The 19,357-nt window shown below is 46.3% G+C and overlaps 1 protein-coding gene across 2 annotated transcripts in view; it reads right to left on the minus strand.

The window, feature by feature from the left end:
* Positions 1–19,357, minus strand: part of LOC147684183 (cytochrome P450 2J2-like) — a 326,697-nt gene that overhangs the window by 213,469 nt on the left and 93,871 nt on the right. For both annotated transcript variants that reach the window (XM_086944596.1, XM_086944597.1), the window contains exon 3: positions 9,926–10,075. In XM_086944596.1, the coding sequence (XP_086800722.1) occupies positions 9,926–10,075 (150 nt within the window). The remainder of the gene's footprint in view (positions 1–9,925; positions 10,076–19,357) is intronic.

Genomic DNA, 19,357 nt, shown 5'->3' on the forward strand with positions numbered 1-19,357 from the left:
CTCCGTCATCGTCACGGCGGCCCGCAAGCAGCACGCCACCACTCCGACCTCCACGGTCCCCCCGGACAAGGAATCTAGGTGGATGGACTCGGCGGGACGAAAGATCTGTGGGACTTCCGCGACATCCATGAAAGCGGCGAGTGCAACGGCTCTGTTGGGGCGTTACGACCGCGCCCTCTGGGACTCCCTCGAGCGCTTTGCGGAGCATTTGCCTCGGGAGCAGCGTGAAGACTTCATGGAGGTCCTGAGTGAGGGTATGCTGGTGGCCAACCAGATAATCAGTGCGGCTGCGGACTCCTCCCTGTTGGCTGCTCACGGGTTCTGCCACGGGATCAACCAACGGCGCCACGCATGGCTCCGGCTGACGTCCCTGAAACCGGACGCGCAGCAGAGGGTGGCCAATCTGCCGTTTTCCGGGGAGACCCTCTTCGGGAAGCACGCTGATGATGAAATGGCCCGCATGAAGGCGGAGGCCGAAACGCTGACGGCTGTGGGCTTGGAAAAACCCAAGGAGACCAAGAAGCAGTACCGCCCTTTCCAACGGCGGTTCGGAGGTCAAGGCCGAGGACGGGGACAGGCTTCGGGACACTCACAACAGCAGCAGCAGCAGTTCCGTAAGCCGTTCCAGAAGCGGCAGAGGGGCAGAGGAGGCCAGCAGTCGGCTCCGGCGCCCAAGGGCCAGGCGGGGTCTAGGCCCTAGGAACTTACTTCCCCCGGATCCGTTACCCACTCCGGTAGGGGGAAGCATCCAACTTTTTCTGGCAGAGTGGAGAAAAATTACTCAGGACAAGTGGGTGCTGAATATTGTTTGCAATGGATACAGTCTTCGGTTCACCAGCCCTCCTCCAGCGATTCCCCCGGTCAGCTCGCAGTTTCAGCTGCGCGAGCTTCAGGCGGAAGCGGATATCCTGTTAAGGAAAAGGGCGATAGAAGACGTACCTCTGTCTCAGAGAGGAAGAGGTCTGTACTCCCGGTTCTTTCTGGTTCGCAAGAAGGACAAGAACGAGTTCAGGCCCATTCTGGATTTGCGACAGGCAAACAAGTGGATTCGCAGAGAAAAGTTCCGCATGCTGTCGTTGCACCAGATCTACCCTCAGTTGCAACAGGGAGACTGGCTGTGCGCGATAGACCTACAGGATGCTTACTTCCATGTGCCCATTGCGCACAAACACAGGAAGTTCCTGCGGTTCCAAGTCGGCACCAATCACTATCAATACACAGTACTCCCATTCGGGCTGAAGTCTGCGCCAAGGACATTCTCGAAGTGCATGGCGGTGGTAGCGGCACACCTGAGGAAGAACAAGGTGTTCGTCTACCCTTACTTGGACGATTGGCTGATCAAGGCATCCTCCTTCTCGGAAGCGCGAGCACACTTCCAGAAGACGTGCGTTCTCTTGAACAAGCTGGGGTTGCACATCAACATGGCCAAGTCTGTTCCGACTCCGGTCCAATGCATACAGTACTTGGGAGCCTCCATCAATACGCTGTCAGCAAGCGTGTCTCCTTCGGAAGAGCGACGATTATCACTCCTTCGGAAGGCTCAGGCTCTTATGACGACTCCATCTACAACAGTGAGGACGGTGTCTTCTCTACTGGGATCGATGGCCTCTTGTATCTTCCTGACGCCACACGCACGGCTGCACATGAGACCGTTGCAGGAGTGCTTGGAGGACCAGTGGGATCAGAGGAAAGGATCTTGGGACGACGAGATTCGCCTATCGCTGCATGCTCTTCAGTCCCTGAAGTGGTGGTGTTCGGCGGAGAATCTCCTCAGAGGGGTTCCCTTTCACAAGGACATTCCCACGCAGACGGTCGTGACGGATGCGTCTCTTCTGGGATGGGGAGCGCACTCCGGGACTCTGCAGATTCAAGGCACGTGGTCACCGATGGAGGCCACGTATCACATCAATTTCCTGGAACTCAGAGCTGTTCACTTGGCGCTGAAGGCCTTTCTTCCGTCCTTCCGGACCAACTCTCTGCTTGTACAGACGGACAATACCACCACGATGTATTACCTCAACAAGCAGGGGGGGTCGAGATCGCGCACCCTGTCACAAGAGGCGCAGACGATCTGGCACTGGCTCCTGGCCAGAGGACTGACGATAACGGCCACCCATCTACCAGGTGTGCAGAATGTTCAGGCAGACGCACTGAGCAGACTGCTTCAGGAAAACCACGAATGGGTCATAAACGACGAAGTACTAGGAGAAGTCTTCGCAAGGTGGGGAACTCCAGACGTAGATTTGTTCGCCACCGCCGAAAACAGAAAGTGCAGAGACTTCGCCTCCAGGTACTTCCAGCAAGGGACGCTGGGGAATGCGTTATGGATCGACTGGACGAACAACTTTCTGTACGCCTTTCCTCCCATTCCCCTGATTCCGGCGGTGCTCATCAAGCTGGCCCGGTCCAGGGCTCGGATGATACTCATCGCCCCGGAGTGGCCCAGGCAGTGGTGGTTCACGGACCTGCTTCACCGGTCTCTCCTTCCTCACATTCGGTTGCCGTGCAGGCCGGACCTTCTCACGAAGTTCGGGGGACGGATGTTACACCCCAACCTATCGTCTTTGAGTTTGGCGGCATGGCTCCTGAGATAGTGCAGTATGGCCATCTTAATCTGCCCGATGATTGCATGGACATTCTGAAGGAGTCCAAGAGACCTTCCACTAGGACTTCATATGCTTACAAGTGGAAGAGGTTTTGTATCTGGTGCCAGTCTAAGAACCATGATCCTACGACCTGTAAGGAAGATGTCATCCTTCCTTACCTTTTACATTTGGCGCAGTCTGGCCTTAATGTGCATTCCATTAAGGTTCATCTGGCTGCATTGACTGCCTACAGGAAATGCCCTTCACAGACTTCCTTTTTCCAGATCCCCGTGATCAAAGATTTTCTGGAAGGATTGAAGAAAGTATTCCCTCCTGTCAGGCTTCCCTCGCCTTCATGGGAATTGAATGTGGTGCTGTCCAGGTTGATGAAGGAACCTTTTGAACCTATTCATAAGGCTTCGTTGCAGCACCTGTCCTGGAAGGCGGCGTTCCTCGTGGCCATTACATCGGCCCGCAGGGTGAGTGAAATTCAGGCGTTGTGTTGTGATGAACCTTATACTGTATTTCATGCTGCTAAGGTTGTTATGCGTACTCACCCTAAATTTCTTCCCAAGGTTATTTCTGACTTTCATGTCAACCAGACTATAACTTTACCTACGTTCTTTCAGAACCCTTCGTCCCCAGCGGAGAGGTCTCTCCATTCTCTGGATGTTAGGAGGGTGTTGAAATTTTATCTGGATAAAACCAAAGATATTCGTAGGTCTGACCAGTTGTTTATCAATTATGGATCGGTCAGGACAGGTCTTGCGACCTCTAAGCAGTCCATCTCTAGGTGGATTGTGTCCTGCATACAATTGTGTTATCAGAAGGCTAATAAGACCTTAGGAGGTAAGCCTAAGGCTCATTCCACCAGGGGCAAAGCTGCCACGACGGCTCTGCTCCGTAACGTGCCGATTGCTGAAATCTGCAAGGCAGCCACTTGGAAGTCGGTTCATACCTTTGCTAAGCATTACTGCCTGGACACTGACGCCAGGGCAGACGCTCAGGTTGGACAGGCTTCACTGCGGAATTTGTTCGCACAATAGTGGCATTATGTATTTACTCTCCACCGCCGCTTAGTTGGGGGATGGGCTTGCCATTCTATTCACTAGATTATGACTATACACAGAGATCCCCTACTACAGAAGGAGTAGTTTCTGTCCTGTAACTCCAGTTCTGTAGTAGGGGTATCTCTGTTATAGTCATAAGCGCCCTCCCTCCTCCCCGGTGGAGAATTCTTCATGTAAACAATGCTGCAGGTCTGGCGTTGTATACGCCTTCAAAAAGAACTGAAAGTAAGTTGGACCTGCTATGCATTCTGGGATACTGGGAGAAGTCTGGAAGGTTCTCTTAAAGGCACAGTATCCTGTTTAAGCCACATAATGGCAGCCTATGGGGCTTGTCTGTCCCTACCTTCCTCTCTATCATTCCTGAGTCTTTGACTGGGGAGGCAGGTTTCTCTATGGTAGAAACTAGCAGGCTGAGCTGTGTGTGGTGAATTTTGGTGGAATTTCTAGTTGAAGTACTGGACAGTGTAGCCTGTGGATATAGGCTGCATTATTTGTCTTTAATTCTCTCTTAAGTGTCTTTGCAGTTCCTGCATTCTTTTGACAACTTAAGAGATTATTTTTGATTGCCGGGGTCCACGCACATGGGCGGGACTATTCACTAGATTATGACTATAACAGAGATACCCCTACTACAGAACTGGAGTTACAGGACAGAAACTACTCCTTTGCGTTTATTTATTACCGTCCTTGTAAATATGCGCCTAAGTACGGTGAAGGGCAACACGGTGTGTTTGGCGGATGGGAGGGAGTGGAATGTGAGGAAGGTGACGAAGTGAATATACTTAGGGGCATATTGAATTGAATTTTCTTCCCCAAACAAAACATTTAAATCTTTGGACTGCCCAACAACAGCCCAAAAGTAATTTTTGAATTACAGAAAAAACTTTTTCATTAGATCTCAAGGACCTAGAGGCAAAACCCAAAGTCACTTCAATTTGCCCCTTCATCTGTGAAATTTTTGTACCCAAACCGTCATTACTTGCATCTACTGGAATAATACATTGCTGTCTAGGATCAAAAAGTGCTAAAACACCTGCTGAGATAATTTCATTTTTTAGACCCTAAAATTCTTCTTGACAGTTTTTCTCCCATGCAAATGTTTTCTCTTTCTTCAACAATTCTCTTAACCCAACAGTTTTAGCAGAAAAGTTTTGAATGAATTTCGAGTGAAATTCATAAGCCCTAAAAATGAAGCCACATTCTCCTTACTCTTGGGGGTAGGAGTTTTGACTATTGCATCAACTAATACAGGTCTAGGTTCAACTTCCTTCTCAAAAATTACATGGCCCAGATACTCAATAGTATTTTTTGCAAATTCACACTTCCCACGAGATTTGCAACTACTCAAAAATTTTTTAACCTCTCCAAGACTTCATGCATGCATTTATCGTGGATGGACAGATTTTCTCCTGCTATTAAAATATTGTCTTGGAACGTCACTACACCTTCAATTCCTTCTAATATATTATCTAACATACGTTGAAAAACGCTGCCGCCGACGCAAGGCCGAAAGGCATCCTTCTGAATTGAAAAAATTCTTCCGGAAACTTGTACCGGAAGAATGGGCATCCAAGCTCAGGGAATCTGCCCCTCCCCCTACTCTTGACCCCATAACCGCCGATATTGAGTTTAATTCCTGGCTCACCCAATCATTGGACAACCTCTTACACCTATCTAGTACCCTTAAACGAGCTAAGAGAGTTAATCCATCCCCCTGGTACACCCCTGAACTGAATGCCCTATGGAAGGAATGTAAAAGGACTGAATGCGCATGGAGAAAGGACAAACGTGCAGGCAAGAAAGACGCATTCCGGGCATCCATAAGAACTTACAAACTCGCGCTTCGTAACACCAAAAGTTTATTCTATGAGGAAAGAATAAAAAACTCCTCCTGTTCCGCTAGGGAAACTTTTACAATTTTAAAAGAACTTCTCCATGTCCCAGATCCCCCAGCGAAATCCCTAGACTCTAACACAGCGGAAAACAAATGTAACAAATTGGCAACATTTTTCGATGAGAAAATTCAAAAAATCCTCGCCTCCCTACCCTCAATCAAAATCAGTGTCACGGGTGGCAACAGTTGTAATCCTCCCCCTCCATTAGCCCGCATCCTGACACCCCTGTTCCCCACCTTGACACCTTCGGTCCGGTAACCACAGAAGAGGTAGCCGCGATGTTTGCCACAATCAAGAGTGGCTCTCCCAGCGACCCGGTCCCCATGCGCTTCCTGAAGAAAGTGGCCCCCACCATTGTCCCTCCGCTAACTGCCCTCATTAACGCCTCTTTACTTCAAGGAAAGGTCCCTTCCAGCTGGAAAGCGGCTGTTGTTAAAGGTCTCCTCAAAAAACCCTCTCTGGACCCTCAGGTCTTAGCCAATTACAGGCCAATTTCCCTCCTCCCAGGGAATAGCAAAATCATTGAGAAATTAGTGAATAAAAAGCTTTCGCTATTTTTAGAATCTAACAACTTACTCAGGAGTTCTCAGACGGGATTCCGCCCAGGTCAGGGCACTGACACCGCCCTCCTAGCGGCAGTGGAGAAGGCCAGATGCATTTTAGATACAGGAGGATCAGTGGCAGTGATCCTCCTGGACCTCAGTGCGGCCTTCGACACTGTCAACCACCAGGTTCTAATCCAGCTTCTGGGAGATATCGGAGTGAAGGGCATTGCCCTGAAGTGTCTCGTGTCATTCCTCAATCACCGCTCCTTCCAAGTCTGGGAGAATGACAACCACTCCCCAGCAGTTCCCCTCCGGTGCGGAGTGCCGCAGGACTCGTCACTAAGCCCGACGTTATTCAACGTTTACATGTCCCCGCTGGAGGAGGTGGTCACCCCGTTTGGAGTGACAATCATAAATTACGCCGATGACACCCAGCTGGTGGTAACCCTCTCCCACCCCAACCAAGAACCATCCAACCTTCACAGCTGCCTTTCTGAAATCCAGGGATGGATGAACAACTCAGCGTTGAAATTTAACGGTTCCAAGACCGAAATTTTGCTTCTTGGACAAAAAGGGCTCTCCCTGCCGCCCAACATCTGGCCCGCCTGTCTAGGTGTACCCCCTGTCCCCAAAACTGAGGTCAAGAGCGTGGGAATATGGCTTGAGAAAGACTTGCCTTTCAGAACCCAGGCAAAAAAAACGGCGGGCATCTGCTTTAGACTTCTTAGGTCATGTAGGAAAGTCCTTCCCCTGCTCCCTCCCATTTCCCGGAAACTGCTGATCCAAGGCTTTATTCTGTCTAGGCTGGACTACAGCAATGCCATCTATCTGGGAGCCCCCCGAAGCCACCTTTAACATCCTACAGAGAATTCAGAATGCCGCTGCCCGACTTCTCACCAACACCCAGGCCAGAACATCGGCAAAGCCGGCCTTGAAGCAACTTCACTGGCTGCCAGTCAGAGAAAGAGTCGTGTTCAAGGCTCTCTGCCTGGCACATAAACTCCTTCATAACAAAGGCCCACCCATCCTCAAAAACGTTACCACTCCCTACAAAGCCACCAGATCACTCCGGTCGGACCACGAGAATTTCATCACAGTACACAGAGTGAACAAAGCCCGTTCTGGGGGACGTCGCTTTTCTGTGAACACGGCGAACCACTGGAATACTCTCCCCCGGAAATTGAGAATGGAATCTAATCTCCTCCATTTCAGAAAATCACTGAAAACTCTCCTTTTCCCATGATCTTTCCGTCTTCCTTGCTACCACACCCTCCTGACTTTCTAGGTTCCAACGCTGGGATGCTCACGGGTTACTACGCGCTCTACAAAAACCTTAAATAAATAAATAAATAATAAATAAATAAGTGCACATAGGTGAGACAAAAGCTGTTAAGTGTTGTGATGATTCCTCAAGTACAACCTGATGATAAGCAGAAGCTAAATCAATCTTTGAAAAAATGTAGCACCTGCGAATGTACTTATGATGTCATCTATTCTAGGTAGAGGGTGGGAGTCAATCCAGATACCCTTGGTAAGACTTCTTAAGTCCACACACACACACACTCAGTTGAGCGTTCTTCTAGCTGGCGATAACCAATGGACTTAACCATAAAGATGATTCAATGGGTTCTATCACACCTTCATCACTCATTTTATTAAGAACCTTTGCTAAGTGTTCACGTACGCTAAAAGGCACATTCCTCAACTTGTGTTTCACAGGTGTGACATCATCACGTACTTTAATTTTGTGCTTGAATCCTCTAATTTTATCCAACCTGTCATCAAATACCGCAGGGAAATTCTCAATCCACTTATTATTATTTTTAACCATTTTAAATGACTCTTTGTTTTCTTCACACTCAGTGACCAAAGAAACTTGTACATCTCTGCCAGGTCTGAGAGTCATACCAAAAAGACCTTGGAAATACCATCCAAGTATATTTAGTCCTTTCTTAGCAACGTATACTTTTCCAACCTGAGTTGGCACTCAAAAACCCAGACAATTCAATTTTCCTACTATCATACGTTACTGGATTCCTGTCTAGAGGAAATAACTCTTGTCTACCCCAGACTTCTGCAAATAATTTATTGGTCACCATTGTCATTCTTGCCCCAGAGTCAATAAGAAGTCTTACATTTTTCCCATCTACTTCAATGTCTATGTAAGGATCTACACAATCAGATTCATCCTCTAGTACAACAACAATCATATCTCTCATTCGTTTTACACAACTTTGTTCTTCATCTGAACTGTCACACAGAACAGTATTGATTTTGTCTTTAGGTGACTGAATTTTGCTACATAACTTGCACTTTACATTTTTTGCAGGACAAGGCTGACCATTTGGCCCATGATTGGAATACCCACACCTAAAACCTTTATACTCTTTTTTTGGGGGGATATTGTTTGAAACTTTTGTTTTGTTTAGAAACCATCTTTTCATTAACAGCATACACACCACTAGTTTCTTTACAAGTAAGTTCTTTTAACGCTTTGCGTGACACTTCAATACCGTTAACTATGTCAATTGTTTCTAAAAGACGAGGATTTCTCATAGTGAGAAGTTTTTCTTGTACCTTCTTATCCCAGCAACGTACTACTATTTGATCAAGTATAAGTTGATCTGTGAAGTTTTTAAATTCACATTCTGTAGCTAACATACGTAATACAGCAACATAAGTATCTATAGATTAATCTTGCAGCTGTTCTCTAAAAAAAAAACGTATGTCCATTAACAATCAAACTCGTTTGTACATCAAATTGTTTCTCTAATTTTTTTACAGCCAATTCATATTCATCTAAATCTTCTTGATCATGAGGAATAAGATAGTCTGGGAAATGTTCATAAATAGATTGTCCTTCGAAACCTAAGTTGTGTTCTAATAATAACCTTTTACGTTCTCTCCCTTGCTTACAATAATCTCCACAGAATCCTAAGGGAACTGCCCAATCCAAGAAGGCGCTCTGATGTAGCTTCCTGTCATCCCCTATTTTAGGAGCAGTTTCTGGTTATTCTTTGCGTCACAACGCTTCGATTATTCAAGTCATAGTGTTTCTTGCTTTTGTTATCTTAGTCCATCTTTGGTGAGTTATTTCAGTCTTGATGCCTTCCAGTCCTTCATCTACATCCTAGGACCCATGCTTGCCACTCTGTGCTTCCTGCAGCTACCGTCTCCAGCAAGTCCTGGACTTTCTTTCCATCCTGTGTAGAGTTATTGTCAACAAGGAGGGTTTTTGGCATAGGTCTTTTGTCCTCCTATTTGGGGCCGTTTCTGGAAGGCACTTTCCACTTAGGCGCTACCTCATGTCAGTGGCAACATGGCTCCTGGAAGGGGTTGCCCTTATCGCTGGCAAACAAGGACTGTGAAGACCTAGAAGTGCGAACCTAAAAATACCCAGAGTGATTCATTCAGGTGTCAGACCTATGACAGTGGGAGCAGTGCATGTGTATCAAACAGAATTATGGACGATGAGTGGCCTCAATTGAATTTCGAAAAGCTCAAACCTTTCTATTAAAATCAACATTTTGGTTTTTTTTTTGTTATTTAAACAAAACATTTAATCATTTGTGTATTTGTTTCATGAATGTTTGTTTCTGTTTTTTTTGTCTATTGTTTTGCAGTTCCAGTCATGGAAAATGGTTAGGCCCGGGTCCCTGGCTCATTACTAGGGTCCCCGTATTGTAATAATGATTAATTGTGGGTCCACAGATGTCCAGAGGTTAAGAACCACTGTTCTAATGATCTAGAAACTTGTCTGATGCAAATCAATATTCTGAACATTTTAAGAATTTCGGAAATTAATATATCTAATTGATCCATATACCAACCTTCCTGGGCGGTGAGGAACTCTATCATGTGTTCTGCCTCCTCTTGTATTCGGTTCTCCATGTTCTTCTGCCCAATGCCCAGTCTGCGCATCATGGTTATACTTGTACGTCTCTGTTGCTTCCAGGTGTGACCGGAGGACGTAAGAACACCTGTAAATATATGTAGCCATTAATAGGTGTAGTCTGTATGGCTGTCATCTACATTGGCAAATGTCAATTGATTTGTGGACCTATAACGATAATCCTATTAAGATTTATTGGGGCTGTAGAGATTTTAGTGAATCACACTGTAAATTTACAACCAAATTGGCTGGACAGAGTGCTATCTACTGATGTATGTTGGTGAATCTTCTCTAGCTGCTACTTGCATATTTTATACTTTATCTAGTGCTAGTAAAATGACCTAGATAACTTCGCAAATCCTTAAGCATTGTAGAAGTAATTTCTGAGATAGCCCTGAAGATAGGAAAAAGAGCAGCCAGGATGCTCTTGTTAACTAAAACTCTGGTTAATTCCAAGCCTGAACATTTAAGCAGGACAGCAAGTAGTACAGAGAGTTATAAAAGATATTTAAGAAATAAAGGGTCGGAGAACAAGTGTAGTCAAAAGTCACTACATCTTTAACCCCTTCGATGCTGATGACGAGCTCAGCTCGTCAGCAGCCACGGGGGCGTGTGCGGATGACGAGCTGAACTCGTCATCTTACGCGGCTTTTAGAAAAAAGCCGCGTAGGGGAAAAATAACCGCCGCAGCGATGCGGTTAAAGAGGTAGACATAATTTAAGGCAAAGCGACCAGTGCTAAACCAGCTGTGGTGCTGTCAAGTACCACTCATCAGGTATTACACTAACACATTCTAATACGGTGGTCCGCATCACCGCAGTAAAATGCATAAATCACACATTTTAGCGCCTTGAAAACCAGCGCACTGTGAGGGGTGAAGCTGGGTGGCTGCGACTGTCGCAGCTGCTTTTAATTACAGCAGCACGCGTCCGAGTCCTTACTGATGAATCTAAGGAGCAGCCATTCTGTGGCAGGGCTGCACAGCTAGCTCCTGTGGTAGGGTGGCTCTGAAGGGATGACAGGAGCAATTTTGTGAGCCGGGAGTCGGCCCCAGGAGCTGGCCTGCGGCCCTTACAGCCGTTTGCCACAACTGCTGCATGTTTATTAATTTCATTTTATTTATAAAGTGTTATAGCGCGAACATGATCCCCAAGGATATCAGAGCACTTTACAATATGAGGGAAGGAAAGTAATAAATTGCAGCACCGGCAACAAATAAGGATAATCCAACGTAACAGTTACAAAACAAAAGTAGTCAATAGAAAGTAATACAATAACTGGTACATTGCGAGCAAGAGGGGAGCAAATGATGCATTAAAGAAAAGTAGCATCCAGTGCAGGTCATAAGGTTGTAAGACCAATGACTTAGAGCAGATGATCCAAAGCCATTTAAGGCAAGAGCTTGTTCATACGGAATCTTTTAGCTTCCAATTTGAAAGCAACAGTGGAGGAGATTCTGCGTACTTCCGATGGAAGAGAGTTCCAGATCTTCGTGCAGAGACGGAGAATGCACAGTGACAAGTTCTCTATTTGCGAAAGATCTGTGGTTTCAGGAGGAAAGATTTAGCACTTCTTGAGGGTCTACCCCTCCGGATAATTCTAGCTTTTGCGCTAGATAACTTGGGGGTTTGAAATGGAAGGCTTATGAGACAGGCAGGCAATCTTTAACTAAATTTGTGCTTCGTAGGGCAACCACTTAAGGGATTTTAGGATTGGGGATATGTGCACATTTCTTTTGGTACCAGAAACCAATCTGGCAGCAACCTTCAATGATGCCCTTAGTGGGACCAAGGTATGTTAGGGGAGGTCACAGAGCGTAGCACTGCCATAATCTCGCTTTGGCAAAACAAGCACTTGGACTACCTGCTTCAAATCAGCTTGAGGAAGGAATGGTTTGATATTCCTGAGTATCCTCATTAGGTAAATAGCTCCCTATGATTCTTAAGTTTCAGATGCTTGTCCAGGGTGGTTCCGAAAGATTAGGCTGAGTCAATAATGAGGGGGGAGTAGTAGAAGGCAGTGAGGTGGGTCATCCAAAGGTCTAGCTTGGGAATGTGATTCGGAGAAGAAATGAGAAGGAATTCTGTTTTGGAGGTGTTGAGCAGGAGATGGTTCTCAGTTAACCAGTTGTGAGTAGACATTAGAGTAGTGTTGTGTGATATGAGGTTATCTGGGGAGGAGATTTTCATATAAAGTTGTGAATCATCTGCATACATATGGGAGAGAATGTTCGAGGAGTTCAGTGCATTAGCTAATGTTTCCAAGAACAAGTTGAAGAGTATAGGAGATAGATTTGACCCTTCGGGGACCCCCATGGATACTGGAGACGGCTGGGAGAGGAAGTGGTTCGCCTTGACACTTTGTGATCTGTGGTGGAGGCTGGACGAGACCATTGCAACACCCGACCAGAGAGGCCCATCCTGTTCTTCAAAATGAATAGGAGGTTGTCGTGATTGACAGTGTCAAACACAGAGGAAAGGTCAAGGAGGATTAGGAGGCAAGATTCCTTCTGGTCAAGCATTTTTAAAATGTCATCCATAACGTGAGTCAGAGCCCAGTCAGTGCTGTGCCCACTCCTAAAGCCATATTGATGCTGGTCCAGAAGTTGGAAATTCTTGATGTGAGTACAGAGTTGCGATTGGAAACATTTTTCTAGGAGTTTGGCTAGGGTGGGGATGGTAGAGATAGGGTGGAAGTTGTTAAGATCAGCACTATCTGCATTAGTTTTTTTTAGTATAGTTGATACCGGAGCTGCTTTTAGGCAATCTGGGATCATGCCTTGTGACAGTGAAGCTTTGATAATTTTTGTCCAGATGGGGTGACAGCATCCTTGATTTCTTCGAAGATGGAGGGTGGCAACGGGTCGCTAAAGTGATTAGATGGGTTGATACTCTGAAGAATCTTGTTGATGTCTCTTTCACTGAAAGGAGTAAAGTTGCCCCATGAGGCAATGTTCTTGGTGCCCAGGATGATTGGTTTGAGCTTCTCTAAGAGGGCAGGAGGTGACACGGACCCATAGGATGGCAATAGAGCCTTCTTAGAAGCAAGTTCAATATTGAGGAGTCTTGATTTCTCAGTAAAAAAAGCAGCCAGTTCGTTGCAAGATGGTGTGTTGTATTCCTATCTAAGACCCTAATTCGATATTTCCGATTCATGCCCTTATGTGGTTATAACAATTAGTATCCTTATAAAGGCATAAGAATCATATCCATATTTAGTAATAGCCCATGCAGTCCAAAACACAGCAAGGCTACTCCCATAGACTCCTAGAAAGCACAACACGTTCTTTAAACAAACCAAGCCTCCAGCAGCCCGGGAATTCACCCTGCTTTTGTTTTGATTTGCACAAGAACTCCTGGAGTCCAGAAAGAACTGTTAGTTCTTAGTGACGTCTTATGTCCAACCTTGCGTCAAACCCGGCACCTTTCAGGTATAAATATACCAATGTTGCCTTAAGCAAACACACAGTGGTGGGGAGCAGAGCGACGTTCTACTTGCCCGAGAGCCCAGCTGTTGCCAGAGCCAAAGGAAAACGCCCCTCCCTTCGACGCACTGAGAGAGACACTGTCTTTTTCTCCAGCCGAGAAAATCCAGCTCCGGTGTTCTACAGTCACCCTCGCGGGTTGCTGGGAGATCGAGTCCTGAGAAGCGAGATACAAGACCTCCTTCATTCTATAACCAAGGTACGGAGCTGATTAAAACCTTAGAGAGATTTCTTGATTCCGATACTTGGCAAAAACCTAACTTAACTTAAAACTGCAACTTACTTACTCCTTCCCACGTATTAGGCTTAGGTCAGGTACACCGGGGTAGGCGTATCTTAGAAGCACCAGTTGAGTACTTTAGTCAATGTTTTTATGTATGTATATATTTTATCCATTTTAAAGTATCATATGGCTAAGAAACCATATCAATGCTTTTACAGTATTATTTCAAAGAAGTGGAGCTGTGTTGCCAGGATCCTTCCTGAAGGAGCCGGAAAGAACAACTGACCCAACTGTCACCTCTGAGGCATGATGGGAAGCTGGGGGTCAGGAGTGCCTTAAAGGCACAGTGTCAGTTTATCTCCATGTTGCTATGAGTAGCTTTTCAGACTTTTTAGACTGTGGTTTGCAATGCAGCCTGGGAGCTGTCTATGCTTTGAGTCCTTTATGAGATTTTTTACTGTCTGCTGAGCAATAAAACGGTTTCAAAACATGTTTTATTGTTGTTTTTGCCTATTTCTAATGCATGTTTTTTATGTTATGATGGGAGTCCTTACAGCATGATTCAGCTCTGATGTGTATGAGGCTGCAGTTGCTTATTTGTGTGTGTATATATATTTATGTATATATATATATGTATATATATGTATATATATATATATATATTTATGTATATATATATATGTATATATATATATGTATATATGTATATATATATATATATATATATATATATATATATAATATATATATATATATATATATATATATATATATATATATATATATATCCAAACAACGATTCCTCCCTCAAGAGGATATCCTGGAGTCGCAATTTACCCAATATAATTCACAAGGAAGTCGGTTTCAAGTTATTTATTTTCAATCCATGGGGTGTCAACAAAACCAAGGCAACAACCAACGCGTTTCGACAGCCTCCGCTGTCTTGGTCACGGACAGTGACCAAGACAGGAGGATATCCTCTCGAGGGAGGAATCGTTGTTTGGATAATTTAGCGGTTGGGCTCAACCGCAGGAGTAACGCGGCCACACCCAGTAGCGCCTACCGGGAAAGAAAGGGAGCCATATGGATTGATATATATATATATATGTGGGGCACATATATTGTAGTGTTTCCGGGGTCCCACGCATGGGCGGGAATATTCTAATGCTTATGACTTTGATGAGGATACCTCTGGAATAGAGCTAGGATTGCTGGTAAGTAACTAATCCATCTGAGGTCCCTTTTCCAAATCTTCAATTTCGTTGGTTGAGCCTTCCTCAGAGACACCTCCCTGTTAATATAAAAGTTGATGCTGGGATGGTCGGACCAATTGCAAGGGGTAATGGTATCCAGTGTGATGGTGTGCCCTTTGGTGAGGGTCTAGAGTTTCTCCTTTAATATGGGTTGGCCGGTCACAATGTTGAATCAACTCTTGATCATTTAAGAATGATTTTAGGCATGTTACAGCTTGGTCATTGGGGTTAGACCAGTGAAGGTTGAAATCACTTAGGAAGATTTGGGAGATTACGGGGTCGACATTGCCAGAGATGATATCCATTAATTGTTCGTTGAAGGAGAGATTGTCCCCCAAGAGGTGATAAAAAGTGTGAAGTCTGCACACAGGAAGGTTGTTACTTGAAACGTTGAGACAAAGGTATTCGCAGGAGGATGGCGTAGAAGACTCAGAGTGGGAAACAGATAGTGTTCTCCGATGTATACAGGCTAGGCCACCACCCAGCTTCAAGGCTCTGTCTATACTAATTATGTCATGGGTAGGCACTAGGAGGTCTAGGATAGGAGTGGAGGAGGGATTGAGCCAAGTTTCGGTGAGGATGATGATGTCTAACTCATTGAGTTGGATGAGGTCGAAGATATCGGAGGTGTGTTTACTGGCTGACCTGCAGTTGAGTAGTATGCATTTAAGTTGTACCGGAGTAAGGAGGGAGGGAGTCTGGATGATGTTTACTCTCATGAGGTTGTCATTATTAATGACTCTAAGATTGTGAGGGGGTTCTCAGTTCTGTTTAGAGTGAATGGATTGAATTTGTAAGAGTTGAGTAGGTCATCAATATCATTAGACGGAAGGGGCAGGAGGGGGCATTAAGTAGGGTTATGGTTTTCAAGATAGAGGGGGGGGAGACTGGATAAGGCGAACTCTATCACTAGGGGGGGTCAGTTAGCAGAGGAGGGATCTGATCAAGGAGAAATGTTCAATTGAGAGGGCTTTCAAGTCATGTAGTTCGACGGTGAGAAGATGCATCTGGAGAGATATATTGTCCAGGGGAGCCACCAGGTCTGAGTGCTGGGTGAAGGGTAGAGGTTGTGTTGGGAGATCTGGCACAAAGTAGGGGCCTTGATGTATGCCTGGGGAGTCTAAGGCAGTGATGTGGAGTTCTGAATGGGGGAGTTGGTCATTAGGGAATGGCGGTGTTCCATGATGTTTAGATGGAGAGTTAGGTAAAAGAGAGAGTGTGGGAGGGCCATTAACCTGCGTGTCAGGGACGATTCAGTCAGGGTTGAATGTGTTTGGCCAATTATGATCTGTGGAGGGCAGTTGCCAGTTCTCCGGCCTAGCGGGTGGTGTGGAAAGAGGCATGACGCCAAGTAACCAAGCCTATCACCTTTATCATTGGCTATTCACCTTAAGCAACTCAGACCTAGTTTGTTGGTTCATAAGCCTTCCCACAAAGCAATCATCAAATATACTCTAATAAAATTACAAATATGTTCAAAAAAGCGTTGTAGTAACAATTCAAAATCCCTACTAATAAATCCTAATCATGGTGTCAAACCAAGTTATCAGCCCTGCAGCTGATGGGGCTACTCTTTCAGCTCATGCCTATGCGCACAGAATATGCGCTAGAAGAACATCTTGGCTCCGGCTCACAGCGCTCAAGCCAGAAGTGCAGTCACGCATCCTGAATCTTCCCTTCTCCGGTTCATCCCTGTTTGGGGCTCACACGAATGAGGAAATGTCCCGCATGAAAACAGAGCTGGACACATTCAAGGCAGTGGGTCTCAAGAAAAAGAAGGAATTCCGCAAGCGAATCAGGCCTTACAATCGGCGATCCTCACAACAGAGGGTTCAAACCCCTCCTTGGCAGAAAAATCAGGGTCAGCAAAGATCTCAGTATCAGGGCAGGCGTTCCTCCACAGGAAGAAGAAACCAGCGTCAGGGTAACAACTTCACCAAGACGCAAACAAAACAATGAGTACCCACTTCCCCTGCCACCGTTCACCACTCCAGTGGAGGGGAAGTATTGCGAGTCATCTCGAAGAGTGGCGAGCTATCACAAAAGACCAGTGGGTATTAGCAACGCTGCAGAATGGGTACTCTTTACGTTTTCGGCACCGCCCTCCCTCAATCCCTCTGGTTCCATCATCTTGTCACCAGCTGAAAATCTTACAGAAAGAAGTTGCCGCCCTTCTCCGAAAATCAGCCATCGAGAAGGTGCAGATATCTCAAAGAGGGAGAGGAGTTTACTCAAGATACTTCTTGGTGAAGAAAAAGGGTCAAAAAGCAGAATACAGACCCATTCTGGATCTGCGAACACTTAACAAATCAATCAGAAAAGAGAAGTTTCGCATGTTAGCGCTCCATCAAATATATCCACGTCTCAGGCACGGAGATTGGATGTGTTCAATGGATCTACAAGATGCATACTTTCATCTTCCGGTCAATCAGCATAACAGGCAATACCTAAGATTCCTGGTGGGATATTCTCATTACCAGTTCAAAGTTCTGCCCTTTGGGTTGAAGTCAGTGTCCCGAGTTTTCACGAAGTGCTTGGCAGTAGTCACAGCTGCACTGCGCCGCAAAGCCATCTTCGTTTACCCGTACTTGGACGACTGGCTGTTGAAGGGTCCCTCACCACAGAGAAGTGTGGCTCAACGATTAGAGCGGCAGACCCTGATGCAGAGGTCAAGCCCGGGACCAGGGTTCAATTCCCCGCCTCGGTGGGTCTTGGGCTCAAAATTCCACGGACCTGATAATTCTCGCCTCGGTGCCTATTCCAATCATGGAGTCCCACTCTGCAACTCTGGGCAATAGCTTGCTTAATCGCCACAACGGCCCCCACAACGCTAAGGATGCCTGGCCTCCACCTTGGGGGTGCCCAGGAGTGGACGCCTCACAGGGAAAGCCAGGATGGGTTCCACAGCGGTATTCGTACAAGCGCCTTGAGACCCTTGTGGGTGAGTAGTGCGCTATACAAGTATCAATTTACATTTTACCACAGAGCGTAAAGAGTCATTTCCTTCAATGCCTAGAGCTTTGTCACCAGCTGGGCCTTCATGTGAACTTCGACAAATCGACTACCCAGCCAACGCAGAGAATTCATTACTTAGGTGCTCTGGTAGACTCCGAGTGGTTCCTTTGGAGGAGAGACAGTGTTCCATCATACGGAAATGCAAGCTGGTTTTGGACAACAGAAAGCTATCAGTTCTTCTGACTGCCTCCCTGTTACAGACGATGGCATCCTGAATCTTCCTGGTTCCCAATGCCAGACTATGAATGCGTCCTCTTCAGCAGGATCTGGAGGACAAGTGGGACCAGTAGACAGCTAGCTGGGACAACAACATAAGTCTCTCAAATGCAGCAAGATCTTCCATTCCTTGATGGATGAGGAAGGAGAATATGCAAGTCGGGACATTGTTTCACCAAGCACCCCCTCTCAAACACTGATAATGGACGCTTCACTCCAGGGCTGAGGAGCCCACTTGGGATCTCTCCAGATACAAGGTAGGTGGTCACCAAAGGAGAGGTCCTATCGCATCAACATGCTGGAGCTGAGGGCAGTTCACCTGGCCCTCAAGGCTTTCCTCCCCTCGATTCAGGAAAGTTCAATCTTAGTACAGATGGGCAATACCACCACCATGTACTACCTGAACAAACAGGGGGAACTCACTCACGCACACTGTCACTGGAAGCTCAAACCCTCTGGCATTGGCTCCTGGTACGGAACCTATCAATAACAGCAGTCCACCTGCCGGGAGAACAAAACGCAATGGCGGATGCTCTCAGTCATCACTTCAAAGATAAAGAAGACTGGGTTCTCAACAACGAGGTTGTAGAATGCAAATTCCAGGCTTGGGGTCGTCCCACCATCGAACTCTTCGCGGACAACGAAAATACCAAATGCCGAGACTTCACTTCAAGGTTCTATCGACCAGGGTCCAAAGGGAATGCTCTTTTGATAAACTGGTCAGGGGCATTTATGTACGCCTTTCCACCCCTTCCTCTCATCCCGAAGGTTGTGACCAAGTTGTCGTATTCACGCACGAGGATGATACGGATTGCCCCGGACTGGCCTAGACAATGGTGGTACCTGGACCTTCTGCACATGTCGGAATGCCCTCACAGGAGGCTGCTGTGCAGACCGGACCTGTTGTCCAAGATGAACAGGAGGATTCATCACCCCAACCTTCCCTTACTGAACTTGGCAGCATGGCTCCTGAGGTCCTCCAGTATGGCCACTTAGGACTGCCACAGGACTGTATGTCCATCTTGAAAGTAGCAAGAAGACCGTCCACTAGGCACTCATGCACGCAAGTGGAAGCGTTTTTATATGTGGTGTGTTCAAAACAATTGTAACCCAACCAAAAGGACAGGAAGAGGTCATCCTTCCATACCGGCTTTATCTGGCAAAAGCAGGCTTAAAGGT

This window comes from Lissotriton vulgaris, chromosome 11 (assembly GCF_964263255.1).
Source record: "Lissotriton vulgaris chromosome 11, aLisVul1.2, whole genome shotgun sequence".
Classification (NCBI taxonomy): domain Eukaryota; kingdom Metazoa; phylum Chordata; class Amphibia; order Caudata; family Salamandridae; genus Lissotriton; species Lissotriton vulgaris.